This window comes from Kwoniella mangroviensis, assembly GCF_000507465.2.
Source record: "Kwoniella mangroviensis CBS 8507 chromosome 1 map unlocalized Ctg02, whole genome shotgun sequence".
In the NCBI taxonomy this organism is placed as follows: Eukaryota; Fungi; Basidiomycota; class Tremellomycetes; order Tremellales; family Cryptococcaceae; genus Kwoniella; species Kwoniella mangrovensis.
This window is the reverse complement of record NW_027062534.1, coordinates 4,358,366-4,371,737: the sequence shown is the minus strand read 5'-3', so window position 1 is coordinate 4,371,737 and position 13,372 is coordinate 4,358,366. Positions and strand designations below refer to the sequence as shown.

Sequence of the window (13,372 nt, the reverse complement as noted above, 5' to 3'; positions counted from 1 at the left end):
GGGCAAGCAGAACAGAAGGAACCTATGCTCGTACCCATATGATGTGTCCGGTTGTCCGGTTGTTTTGGAAGACTTTCACTCGCAGTCATCCGTCGGAAGCTGTGATCTCTCACGTGGTTATCTGCTACGTAAGACCACTACTCGTATTGGATTATGACTATGGATGCATACGATGATACAGTCTATCACGACTGCTCCAGAAACTACTAAGTGAGATATATCATATCATCTGAGCATGCCTCTGTGCAACGACGTCCGACGCTCTAAAGATTATTCTCGATGAATTCCTTGATCAAAGCTGAATCCAAATATTCCTTGATACCTTTAATCTTTGGTTTTTCGCCGTCATGTGCTTCTTCTTCAAGTTCATATATGAACAACCAGCTAATTTGTTTTTACCATGCATCAGTTCAAAATCGTAATTTCTGCACGATCAATTGGGTAAATTTGAAGTGTGTGCGTGTATGTGTATGTAATATACTGTATTCGTAGTACTCACAATCCAACAAATTCCTTCTTATCTTTCGCCCCTACAGCTTGACCCTTCATCTCAACTGTTGCTAAATCATTGACTACCGTTAATCTTTCCAAGTTGAATTTTATTCGATCTTCAAATGTTGAAAAGAGAGGTGTTAACGTCTTTGCATATTCTTCTTTCTACATCATACCATGAGTCAACGCAACGGTCTGCTACCACCAATATTGTACAGACCGCATGTTATCGTTTCGACTCGGTCTGGCCTGTAAGTGGAAGATTCGGTTCGTTCAACTCACTCCGTGAAACAATCCAGAAAGAGGAGTAGACTTGACCAAAGGATTAATCACCATCCATTCTACGTCGTCTCGTATGTAGGTCATCAACGTTGGCCAATCGCCATTGAGCTGAAGTTGAATGAGTTCTTGGACATATGATTCTTTGACTGGCATGGTGTGTGTTTGATGTGACTTGCTCGTCAAATGGTCTTTCAAATTTCAAGTGTATAGATCGATAGAAAGGGGACCGGTAAAGTGCGGATACTGTCTTATTGGTTGTCGACTTATCCGGTCGTCCAGTGTTGGGTATATACCGACCTAGTATTTATACTTTGCCTACACGGATGTGGATCACAAAACAACAAGAAAAGATACCATGACGATGCGTCAGATACTTTCGGTCTCACCCATACGGCTCAACTCAACAGACACAGCGCAGCTCGATTCTCCAGCGAAATCGTGTGAAGAGGTAGGATCCCTCTACTCGTAGTACCAATTTCAGGCACAGTTTTTGTGATAAGATTAGTAATCACTCCCATCACAGCGAGTGCTAGTGCTGGCTGATTAATCATAATCATTTGATACAGTATCCCCTTCTTTTGGCGAACCAGTGTACAGTCACCCTTACGTGCATACAGTGAATTTATACGCCAACTACAGAATCGTTCCTACACGATATTCATGATCCTCATTGATCAATTCAATCTTTGTTCTTCTCATAGAAAGCTTGTAAATGAGCGGAATCAAGGTATTCATGGAACTTCTTGACTTTTGGTTCCTCATGATCGTCAAACTCGAGAATCATACAGACACTACATCGGAGGTATGGAATGAGTAATTGTCAGCGACACATTCTTTCCACATTATCACTATACGCATTGGAGTATTCAGCAGATCACGAAGAAGACCAAAGCATTTCAATTGCAATGGACCAGATTGACTGGACTTACTAATTGACGTATCGTTCCTCGGTCCTCTTACCAGGAGCTTCACTCCTTAATTCTACCACAGCTGTATTCCCATCTACCAAAATCCTGTTGATGCTAATGTCAAGCGGGGAGGTGAACATGCTTCCGAATGGGGATAAAGCTTTTTGATAATCAAGTTTCTACTAGCGGCATACCCACCCACATGAGAGAAAGTCATTAGAGTTTTTTTCTCGAGGGGTTCTGTCTGTGTTCTACGAAGAAGGAATCACTCACATTGGTATAGCCACCAGAGGCGAAAGAAGATTTGATCTCAGGGTTGACAGCCATTGATCTCACATCGTCACGGACATATCTGAACATTTCAGCTTGCTCATTATTCTTGGCATGCTCGAATATCTCGTGAACGTATTCGCGAGTGATCGGCATTGTGAATTATCGTTCATTGGTAATTATGTTTAAAGTATGCGAAGATGATTTCCCTTTGACAGAGTGAGCCCATTTATACCTTTCTCCTCCCTATCAATATCTGCTTCTCTGAAGCCCACAGACCATATGTATCGTAAACCTACACCCAGTTCGCCGAATAACATAATTCAGTCTGATCTATAGAAGGCTGATTGACGATCCGGGATTCATTTGATTGTCTAAGCAAGGTTTATGACACGGACATTCCGTTCAGTACGGTACGGTATAGGGTACAGTGTACAGTCAAAGCCCGAGCTACTGACCATAAGGTACTGTGTGAATTTGTGGCGAGGACTATGCCTGCTCAATTGCATCTCATCATCCTGTAAGTCCAACCTGAGTCATAGCCATATGATAGCTAGCTGCCAGAGGTATGATGGGTCATGGACCACTCGCTGGTTCAGTGTGTTTGTATGCACACGTGGGACCCACATGAGTCTGCCACTTTGACGTCATCCAATCTGTCCTTCACCTCTCCCAATATTACTTACTTGCTTGTGTTCTTCTTCTCGTGTCTGACATTCGACATTCAACATATCATCGAGCACAGTACACGCCAAATAAACTCGCACGTCACCTAACGAATACTACAGAGGTGTAAGATGCCATCCGAATTACTACACCTTCCCCCCCTCTACACCCTCGTAGGGCTCTACCGACTCATCACTGACCCATTCATCCGCCAGCCCGTCTTGGACAAGATCAAACATGCTTCCGTGAGGGGTTTGGTCGTAGGTGGTATATACGCAGCGGGAACTTGGAAATTGATGGATTGGTTCGTCCGTCATTTCTTGATAGGTCAAGGATGGAATATATTCAAATCCCACAAAGCTCTAGAAAAGGAAAGTGCGCATGGGGTGGTGAATGTCGGTATTGGGAAATTTAGTATACCTATTGATATCGTTTTATGTAAGTTTAACCATACTTCTCATATATTCAACTAGCGTTTTGTTATCTGACTGACTGACCGACATCGGATATTGTATGTTGTGTCTTGTGTTTTTGGTAGATACCCACTTATTCATCCTCTTACCTCAAATCAGCTCTATCCTACGTTATTTCATATACAAAAACCTGAAGATAGCCAGATCAAGAGCGTATTCTCTAACTGTCTCTTCGAGAGGTAAACCACATGAGTTTTGGTCTCAGGTAAGTCCTTCATCCTGAACACCAAAGCATATGCTAAGCAAGACGTTACCAAAAGGGGTATATAGAAGAATGGGCTCAGCCGCCTGCTTTACCCGGCTCAGGTCAAGTGGATAAGAATGGTAGAAGGATCAGATCAAACACACAATATATAGATTGGATATTATGGTGGCCTACTCAATTAGTCTTGCGAAAATGTCAGTAGTGTCATCACATCGTTCCTTTTCTGAGAGGTCTCGGCTGACGAATCATGTTTGTACTCTTATATAGACTTGTTCTTACCCCTCTCACCGTCTTTACCACTACTCGCTCCACTCGTCAAATCCTTCCTTCGATCCATAACCACGGGAGAATACCTCCATCAACCTTATTTCGATACGAAAGGAATGAACAATGACGATATTTGGAGATGGGTAGAAGAGAGGAAATGGGCTTATAGAGGTGAGTAAGCCCATCTTGTGTGATCCCTCCTCTCACCCAAGATGGACTGCCCGAAGCTGTTCAACCAACAGTTTTAGGATGTAAGGTGATTATACAGAATATGGAGCTGATCCATCTTATCTGGTACGATAGCTTTCGGTTTTGCAGCCTCTTTGATCGAAAGTATACCTATCATAGGGTTATTCTTTTCCATCTCCAATAGAGTAGGTGCAGCGATGTGGTGAGTCTTACTGACATATACTTTACTTCTGCCTATTATTCTTATCCCTCGCTCGCGTCTTTACTACGTTGGATCAGTGACTGATACGGATTGTGTGATATAGGGCATTCGATCTTGAAAAGAGACAACACCTCTTTTCAGTTGGTATCATCCAGCCTCTCCAGCCGGGTCAAGTAGGATTCTACGGTATGGGAAGTGTAGACGATCTAGGTGTAGATATCCAAAAGGCAGAAAAGGAAATTGATAGGAAATTCAGTACGAGGAAATCTACTGGGACACACGAAAATGACAATGAGCAGGAAGGGGTATTTGAGTTGAAAGGGAAGGGATTGGGTGTAAAGGAGAGGGAGAGTGGGCGAGAAAAAGTTTTATAAGTTTACGACGGATTGTGTTTCATGTAAATGGCTTGTAGCATAACATACATAACCATGAATTCATTCATCCATCCATTCATTCATTCATTGGAAAGATTGATATGTTATGACCTCTCTTCAATTATCATACTCATTACTATATATATGGTTTTACTTACTTGATCTTCTCGATTCGGACCAATAAAATAAGTAAAAAACATCATAATCGATCTAACGCCATTTGATACTCATATGAGCAACCGCACTCTTGCATACTTATCTGCTCATCCACCACCTCATATGGATTAGAACACTTGCCAATGCCCTAACACCCACCCTAACAAAATCGCAATCCCCAAAATCTTATAAGGCTGCCACCCATCTTGATTCTCACTTAACATCAATTTACTTGAACCGGTCCAACTCCAATCACCCAGAGGAAATTGATCGATGGATTCGATAACTCGATAATGAGGTGGTGTGGCCGTTGATTCCGACTCTGAATCAGATGAGATGTTTCCTGGTTTTCGCTCTTGTGATGTTGGAGGGGAAGGCGGAGTTTGGTGTAGGGATTGATGATGAGCTGATTCAGGAGACTTCCTCTTATTCTCCTTGAGAGGCGAAGGAGAGTGGTCAGGACGATCGGATTTAGAAGTGGATTGAATGCCGTGTGAGCCTCTCTTTCCCTCGACAAGATCCTTATGCGGTTGATTTTGATGAGGTGGTGATGCACCCCTTCGTTCTTCTAACGATTCAATGGTTTTCATCCAGTTGTCTTTGAGGTCCTGGTAGTGTCGGTGCTTTTCTCGATTTTGACTTCCACTTCCAGTTATCTCTCTTTCCTTCTTCTGGTTTTTATCATGGAGTTGCTGTTGCTGCTCGTGTTGTCTTTGTCTACTTGGTGAGAGGTCAATATCGGTTAAATCGAAATGATCAGGTTTCTCAACAAAGACATAAATCCCTTTATCACTTGATCTTCTCCTTCCTCTTGCTATTCCTGAAACAGTCTCGTCTTCTGAATGTAATTGTGACAGCAAGGTAGATATCATGATTCCACCTAGACATTCTGCAAGACATATTTTCAACCTTGCTTTATATTCGTTCTCTTCCAATTTAACCATTCTCTCCGTCTGTATCCTGGATACAATCAGGGACGATACCACAGAGTATATTGATGGCTTGATAGAAGGCAATGGTTTTGAATCTAGTAAGATCTGTAAATCATTCAGGTTGAATGGATATGTGGGTAAGGGACTTTCGTGGTTGATTAATGATGGAATGAGCGGTAAGATCGTATGTAAGATGTTTGTCTCGATGGGATGGGATTGGGGAATATGACTGGATTTATCTGGTATAGGTGGGATTGACTTGTGGAGATTTAACGGATATTCACCGTCAGCATGGTCGCTTACTTGGGCATGATGAGAGTTGAGCTCACAGGATAAAGCAAGAATTCGTTCCATGCCCTGATAACATCATAATTGGAAAATCGTATTAGCACTCATCCCCAATACCAGTATTGTAAGGATGTTACTTACAAGTCTGATAATGCAATGATACCATCCCATGCTTCATGCCATTTGCCATCTCTAATCTTACTCGGATTATGTGTCTCCGCATCTTTTGTCATACGAGATCGACTACCGTCATCTAAAGGAGTGGTAATCTGGAAAGCGAAAGGCGGGATTCAGTACACCCTTCTACATCTATGTTGAATGGATAATTCGCAAACTCACATAACGATTATCTTGAATTATATCCACTCCCGTTAACGGTGTTGATAGGAGTGTAGAGAGAGAATAGGCTGATTTGGGTAATTGTGTGGAAGGTGGTAACCAGCTGATGAATACAGTACCCTATTTGTCAGCTATTCAGGTATTACTCACTCGTACAATGAACCGAGAAGGTTCGGCCGGCAAACGAGATCACCTACTTGTGTCCGATAGCCAACCCTTCATCCCAACTTTGTATCTCCCCCATGATATTGCTCAATAACCCTTTAGTAGGATCCATCTCGTCCCGGAATAATCTCTCCACATTGAGAGATTCACATATCGTCCGTGCTAGGTTGAGTGATACCCAGATGTCCACGAACGGTGCGATTCCCTTGAGAGTGAGGGAATAATCCGAGTCGGGTCGGAGATGTAAGGTTGATAAGATCGACAAAGGGGATATAGGATGTATTGTTAGGAATAAGGGGAGGAGTGACATGTGAGGGATTTGAGAAGGGTCTAAAGGTCACGTAGATTGGGATGTTATCCTTTTATCAACCAATCTTACATCAGTTTCAAGCTTTTTGAGGATGAAATAAGGAGGATATGGTCGATGTACTGGTGACACAGACGATATGGAGTTATCACTCACGACCAACACGTAGAAGACTGGACATAATGTCTTGCCCGGTGTGAGGCATGGTAGGAGGTCGAAATGGATAGGCAGCGGTAGTGGAGATGAAATCTCGACATTCTCCATCGTGTCAGTGCGTATGTCCTTGCTACGTACTGGTGCAATTGATATTGGCATAGTAAGAATCGGATCAGCGAATTGAGGGATATGCTATGAGTCTCGGCATGATGAAACGGTGAGAGGATACATGATGATGTTGGTACTGTGCATGGTGGATGATTAGGTTGGGGCTTCGATGTGTGTGCTTGACACTACACTCCTACGTCAATTGTCTCACTATTCCCTGCTCACTTTAGACTTTCACTGTCACCTCTGTTCGAGAGCTGAACTGAGTGATGAGTGATGAATGATGAATGATGAGCGAACCGTCGTCATCTTATCTTTCGAGAGAACACGCAAAGTCACAATCTCAGGCACCGATTCCCAATGATGTCTCAGTGAGACCATGCGATAACGTTACTCTTGTCGGGAATGGCCATGGGTTACTTTTATGCTATGCATACATATATTACCGCAAGGTTGCCTCGAGCAAGCTACAGACACGATTTCCATAGAGAAGTACAACGAATAATATGTCACTTCCTTCTCATGCGCCGAGGTGCCTTTGTACCCTTCTGTATTCAGCGGTCAGTATACATCATCATAGTGGCAAGTGTAACTTCCTCTACTGTCTTCAGATCATCAATGACGCTGTCTCCTACTTTGCCTAGGCCCATTGGGAGCTTTCTTCCTTATTGGCATCAAATTACCTTTAAATCCTTTCGAATCGTATGGATCTCTCGAATCGCCTTCACCACCTTCGTTAGCCTCGGCTTGTTTCGAAGGTGTTTGAGCTTGACTGCTCGTTGTTGATGCTGGAGTAGGTGGAGTAGATGGTGTCGACGCCGAATTCCTCGTCTTCTCACTCTGTCCAGAGGAATCGTTTTCACCATTTTTACCATGGTCTGATCTTTTCCCCCTTCCCTTTCCCTCTGAATCGGATTCCGCCTCATCACGAGATCTTCGATTTCTATCTGGTCGATCTCTATCCCTGTCTTTACCTCGATCTCTATCTTGTCTATCCCCTCTCGGTCGGTTCCTTCGAGATGGTTGGTCAGACCGGGTCGATCGTCCATTTCTCCCACCAAGCTTTTCAGTCAACTATCCGTAAACCGACCAGCCACATCATCCAGCTCATTAGCTTACGTTGTGATCGATGGGGTAAAATGACTTACGAATCTACCTTTTCCATCCACGCCCAACCACAAAGAAGTCAATAATAAAGTTTTGAAACAAGCTACTAAAGTGAATAGGTCAGGATGGATGAGGATGAAACTTCCAAATTCGATGATCGTTCCAACCAGAAAGATTGGCCAGTATTGTTGTAGGTGATCAGAATGGGAAGAAATTTTATGCGGGTCGACTGTACACCGTGAAAACGAGATGAATAGATAAGTGAGCAAAGACTCCAAAAGAAGGAGAACGATATCGCTCCGCCTGGCACAAGTGCTTGTGAAAAGGAATTTGGCTATGTAGGTCAAGATAAGGTGAAGGCGATGGTGTGTGTGAATTTTAACATGCTCACATGGTACTGTACTCACATTTATGTTGTAAGGGAATGACCAGATCAAAAACCTTCCCAAGGATCAACGTGATTTCAACTTGACTTATTCTTAATAGCGTCCAAGAGATGACGAAAAGTATCGATAAGAAAGTGAATTCCCATATACCCGACATATCACTCAGAGTGATTAAGAAGTTACCTAACCATCCTCCAGAAGTAAACAACTGGATGAAGAGATCGAAGTCAACATCATCAGCCTCTCTCGCATTGTACAGGAGGATTACTGAGAGACTCACAATGTAATATCTGAAATGTGAACATCTCCTAGCAATTTCATTTCCCCTCGACCTATCAGTTTCAGTGGATATAGATGATCTACCATCATCTCCCCTCGAGGATGATTCCCTTCCTCCAGTACGGTGCTTTTCACTTCTCCCCCCATCTTGATGTCTACTCTCTTCCCCACGCCCACTGTCACTCCTCCTTCTCTCGCCAGTAGATCGTTTCTTCCCATCTCTTTCAGGTCGCTGTCTACTCCCTCGAGGACTTGATGATCGGCCTGAATGATGTCTGCTTGATCGGGACGATGATGAATTACCATCTGAATCTGAAGATGCCATTTTGCTCGGTACAGGGCTTCTGAAGCGATATATAGAGTACTTACAACCCCGAAACACTTACACAGCCGAGTTGACGCATTAATTCATCATGGCCTAGCCTGACGTTTTCACAATCCTGAATCGTTGATACCGTAGTAGCTCATCCTTTTTTTGCGATTTCCTTTATCCGTTCATGGTCAAAAAAGAGTTTGCCACATAAAGGTAGGTCTCCAATCAAGGTAACTGAGTGACGAGCTATCGGCCGACATGATAATACTACTGTAAGTATGGTAAGATAACTAGAGCTGCTCGTAAGATACAGTGATGATCACAGAAATTGAACTGCCACCATCTCACCATCTATTGACAGAAGTGACAACCTCGTGGCACGCACGAGCTGATTGTTACTTTCTCTTATCCGGTGCTTTGTCTTTGAGTCACCCTACACAGATACCACTGTACCACATGTCCAACTGAGTGACATGTCACGCTCGTACATCCCGCTATGCGACTAACATACAGTATGTAGCGAAAAACGTCCAGATTATTCTTTCCGATCCTGTTACCCGAAGCTTCTTCAGCACCGGAGTAGTGCTCTCCGCAGCGCCGGAGAAGCGCACTGGGTGCTGCGAGATTCGTCGATTGACTTTCTCTTGACTCGGATGTATTCACGGTACGGTCACATGCGAGAACATCTGCATTAAAACCCCGTCCGTGATGGCGTGTGTAAGGTTATAAGGGTTAAATCGATCAGATATTCGGTTTGGTATAGGTAGACCCTGGATCATGACCGAATGTCAGATCTACTGTAACCACCTTGAGATCTATGCGATGAGCACAGAAATGTGGAATAGTTGGGAAGTTTGTCCCTTGCCCCTTTCCCCCGGCAAATCCAGTACTGTAGTTCTGGTAGCTGTGGACTGTCCGATCGAAAACAATTTGATAGTTGATAGGTACTGAAATAAAGCCTGTGCTCCAATCTTTCACATGTGATCGAGAGACAATCAGATCACCCGTATCTTTCCGGAAATCAAGGTATGTAGCCTTTCGGATTTGATGCAAAGCATTCCAAACCTTGGATCTGTGGAGTAGAATCGAATGTCATTGTGATTAACAATTTGATTGCACCATAATGTCTTGAAAATTGAATAACGCCAACGACTCTATTGCCTTGTGAGAATGAAAATGGTACGGTAAATGCAGAAGCAGAAGCACAGCGACACTCATCGGAGTGAGTGAGCGCCTATGTCTTGATCATTCCCAAATAGGTAAAAATGCGTTCAATTGCATTCCCGCTTCTTCGGTTGTTACAGTAGTTCGTCGCTGGAGCGGCCTCCTACTGCATCCTCGTAGAGGGACCAAGACGATAACGTTATATCGAGCGGAGGAAGGATATGTAGTGTAGTGATAGGGTATGTCTATATATATATATAGTGCAATTTTGCATCCGGTCTCATGGAATAGGTGGTACGAATAAAACGTTCGGTATGCGCGTTTGCATCATGTTGAAAACCGAGGTGGTGAGACAAATCAGAATATAGGAAAAAACCTCAGAACATTCGTCGGGTGCATACGTACTACTGCATCTAAGTATCGATCTTCCAACGGATTGATTAGATTTGGCGTTTGATTCCCTCCTCCCCCTCCTCCTGCTTTTTCTGAACCACGGGGATAATTCTCTCTACCTTTGGTCAAGATAACTTTCAACATGGCCAGCCTCACTGTTACTTAAAGCGAGATGAGACATCCAGACGAGACATCCGGACTATACATTTCCCCCACCTTACGTTACTTGTTACACCGCATGCGTAAGGCCGGGAAACGCGGGATTTTCCAATTTGGAATCTGAGGAAACAAGTTGATGGTTCATGCTTATTTCCTTATCTAGCAGCCATCAGGTCTGCACAGCACAGCGGTCAGTTTGGACCTTTCGGAGATATCACGGAGCGCCTAGACTGAAAATTCTTAGGTGATCGTTCGTTCCTGGTCAGGTTCCCGAAGCCTCCATACGGATACCCTGGAATTCTGGGAGCTACTCTCGAAGCGCTGCGTTTCGTTTCATATTCACGCCCAAATCTTTATTGTTCTTCTTCCACTGGAATTGGGACAGTTATGCACTATGCGCGGAAAGGTGAAACCGGCATTTCATCACTGTAATTAACCTTACAATTATTGGTACCCAACCCACGTACGCACTCTTAAATGCTCAGTTGTGTTGTGTTTCGATGTAGACGATCGATATACCTTGACTTGTGAATGTATTGTACAAAGTAGACCTGTGAAAGGCTACGTAGTAGTCGTGCCGCTATTCCTCTCCTATAGCATAGATAGCTACAAATCTATAAGACTAAGTTATCTCCCACGAATAGTACTCGTTCTGTCACGCTTTCCCCCACTCATCTGCCATCAGCGCTTGTCACTCACTATCTTAGCCATATTCGTCATCAGAAAAGAAGGAGAACCGAACGAATAGTCGAAAAACCCTCCGGGAGCAAGGGAAAGTGCCATAAAGCTGTGTGTGCCTGCATACAAAAAACCCTTTTTCGAAGAAAACACGAAACTATTCTACAATTACAGTTTCGCTATGGTACAAGTACAGCACTCGTCTTCTCAGAAAGCTGTTCGGTCAAAGCTATGAGAACAAGCGATCGCATTGCTCCCACCCAAGAGGTAAGAGGTAAATCCAGACGGAAGAGATGTCAAACATTGATTCACAGGTAGATTGCATCCGAAAGATAGTAAATACGTGTTCGTTATAGAGTGACGAGGCAGGCGCCGCCATCATCTTGAAGATGTCACTCATCTCGGCTCAGTTCCGATCCAATCCAATATGATAGGAAATTGTTGGAGTCTGAATGTCTCATCAATTTCAGGAAATGGTAACTGAAAGGGAGTACCTAGATTGGAAACTAACTACATGAATAGTGTTGTTATAACCTCATTGAGTGGAGTGAAAGCGTGAAAGCATCCCAATCCAGCCTTAGCTTGGGGTAAAAAAAGACCAAGAATAACCAGTATCCTTTTTTGTCTTTATTATTTCCTGGTTCCTTGGCTGATCTCCGAAACTTCTTTTTATCTGATCGGATCACGATCCCACATTCCACCGGTGTTCTGATCCTTCCCTCCGGCGTAATCGATGATTACTGTACTCTGTACAATGAAAGTGGGGGAAGTACTGTATTCGTACCTTGTTCCGTTCTGTTACTGTTGTGATCCTTACTTCTCCTTAATGGGATGTCTCTTATTTTCCATCCTTTCTTTTCCCTTACGGAGAATCTCCGTAAGTTTGAACATTTAGCATATCGGACTTTGTGGGTTGGAACCAGGTTCGGTTCTGTACTTTCTCATGCCACCGTATCATACACATTTACCCCACATGTGTTGTGTCTCATATCAATCACGAAGTACAGATATACAAGTGTTCCGCCGTATCAGGACAGCGGCCACCGAGACCGGAAGTATACTGTAAGGTATGGTAAGGCATGACAATTGTGTCGATTACTCGTAGTCCTGCATTCGGTTAGGAGAATTTCTCTGCCATAGGCTGTAGAAGTATCAGATCACTTCCTCTCGTCGTCTTCATTCACCAGACAGGTAGGTGTTCTGAGATCCCCACTACATGCCTATACCGAGGCCTATTCCAGGATCACCTATATCCCTCCTGTCCCTCTGTCCTCATGGGTTACATACATAGTCATACACGATATTATCTTTCTCCCTGTCTGACACCTCATTATACCTCCTATCTGTCTTTCAACTTTCTTCCTCTCTCTTTGCACTGTACTTCTGTTCTCGTAATTCATAACTCTCGGTCCCCTCTTGACTTCACACGCATATACACTTACACACGGTAACATCAGATAGATCAATCAATCGTCTGTGCACTTTCCATTTCCAACAACTCCATCTATATATCATCGTCCCAGAGAAAAACGTACAATTAGTACCATACATTTGGTATACAACAAACAAGCCACAAGCTCAACTCGATTAAGAGACAAAGTGCATTGCAATCAAACGGACAGGAGAGGGTTGGAATTACGTTATAGGAACACCGCGCTAGCCCCCCGAAAATTTCAAAACCCCTTTTGCCTTTTGGTTCACTGCCAGTAGTGACAGCTGCCTGGAGTAGAAAACACGGTCTCTGGGTCCATGTGCTTGGCTGTCTATCCGTCTGCACCACCTCGAGTAAGGGTTGGATTGTACGATTTACCCTAAGCGGTACAGGCGATAACATCATCAAGGCTATCATAATCGAACGCAGATTAGTATAATAAAAGGATAGATAGATATAAAGATCGACGGAAACGAATATTGAACATCCATCCCCTCAAAAATAGAACGTAGGTTGTAGGTGAAATACGGTGTAAGATTATTGCTATTAGGTGATAGGATTGGCACATAAGCATAAATTAGGTGAGTACCGTAAAACATTCTCTTAATTATGTCTGAGAAAAGGAAAAGGAACAATCGGCGTCTAACTTTCCGTAATGCCGGCTGGTTTAAGCGAGTTGGAT

General features: G+C 43.5%; 5 protein-coding genes across 5 annotated transcripts; 1 reads left to right on the top strand and 4 right to left on the bottom strand.

The window, feature by feature from the left end:
* Window positions 1-263: 263 nt before the first annotated feature.
* I203_106750 (uncharacterized protein) lies at window positions 264-927 on the bottom strand (the record flags this gene model as incomplete). Its single annotated transcript, XM_019151072.1, has 3 exons — window positions 264-384; window positions 500-657; window positions 775-927. 3 exons carry the CDS (start codon window positions 925-927, stop codon window positions 264-266), a joined length of 432 nt encoding a protein of 143 aa, XP_018999640.1.
* Window positions 928-1,453: 526 nt separating this feature from the next.
* On the bottom strand, window positions 1,454-2,108 carry I203_106749 (uncharacterized protein; the record flags this gene model as incomplete). The annotated part of the gene is made up of 3 exons (XM_019151071.1): window positions 1,454-1,565; window positions 1,704-1,861; window positions 1,956-2,108. The coding sequence occupies 3 exons, from the start codon at window positions 2,106-2,108 to the stop codon at window positions 1,454-1,456; spliced, it is 423 nt and encodes a 140-aa protein (XP_018999639.1).
* Window positions 2,109-2,749: 641 nt separating this feature from the next.
* On the top strand, window positions 2,750-4,328 carry I203_106748 (uncharacterized protein; the record flags this gene model as incomplete). The annotated part of the gene is made up of 6 exons (XM_019151070.1): window positions 2,750-3,056; window positions 3,157-3,296; window positions 3,352-3,490; window positions 3,564-3,734; window positions 3,867-3,954; window positions 4,058-4,328. The coding sequence occupies 6 exons, from the start codon at window positions 2,750-2,752 to the stop codon at window positions 4,326-4,328; spliced, it is 1,116 nt and encodes a 371-aa protein (XP_018999638.1).
* Window positions 4,329-4,612: 284 nt separating this feature from the next.
* On the bottom strand, window positions 4,613-6,518 carry I203_106747 (uncharacterized protein; the record flags this gene model as incomplete). Its single annotated transcript, XM_019151069.1, has 5 exons — window positions 4,613-5,674; window positions 5,746-5,773; window positions 5,846-5,973; window positions 6,044-6,146; window positions 6,241-6,518. The coding sequence occupies 5 exons, from the start codon at window positions 6,516-6,518 to the stop codon at window positions 4,613-4,615; spliced, it is 1,599 nt and encodes a 532-aa protein (XP_018999637.1).
* An 876-nt stretch (window positions 6,519-7,394) lies between these two features.
* I203_106746 (uncharacterized protein) lies at window positions 7,395-8,876 on the bottom strand (the record flags this gene model as incomplete). The annotated part of the gene is made up of 4 exons (XM_019151068.1): window positions 7,395-7,853; window positions 7,928-8,115; window positions 8,294-8,480; window positions 8,553-8,876. 4 exons carry the CDS (start codon window positions 8,874-8,876, stop codon window positions 7,395-7,397), a joined length of 1,158 nt encoding a protein of 385 aa, XP_018999636.1.
* Between the last annotated feature and the right edge of the window lie 4,496 nt (window positions 8,877-13,372).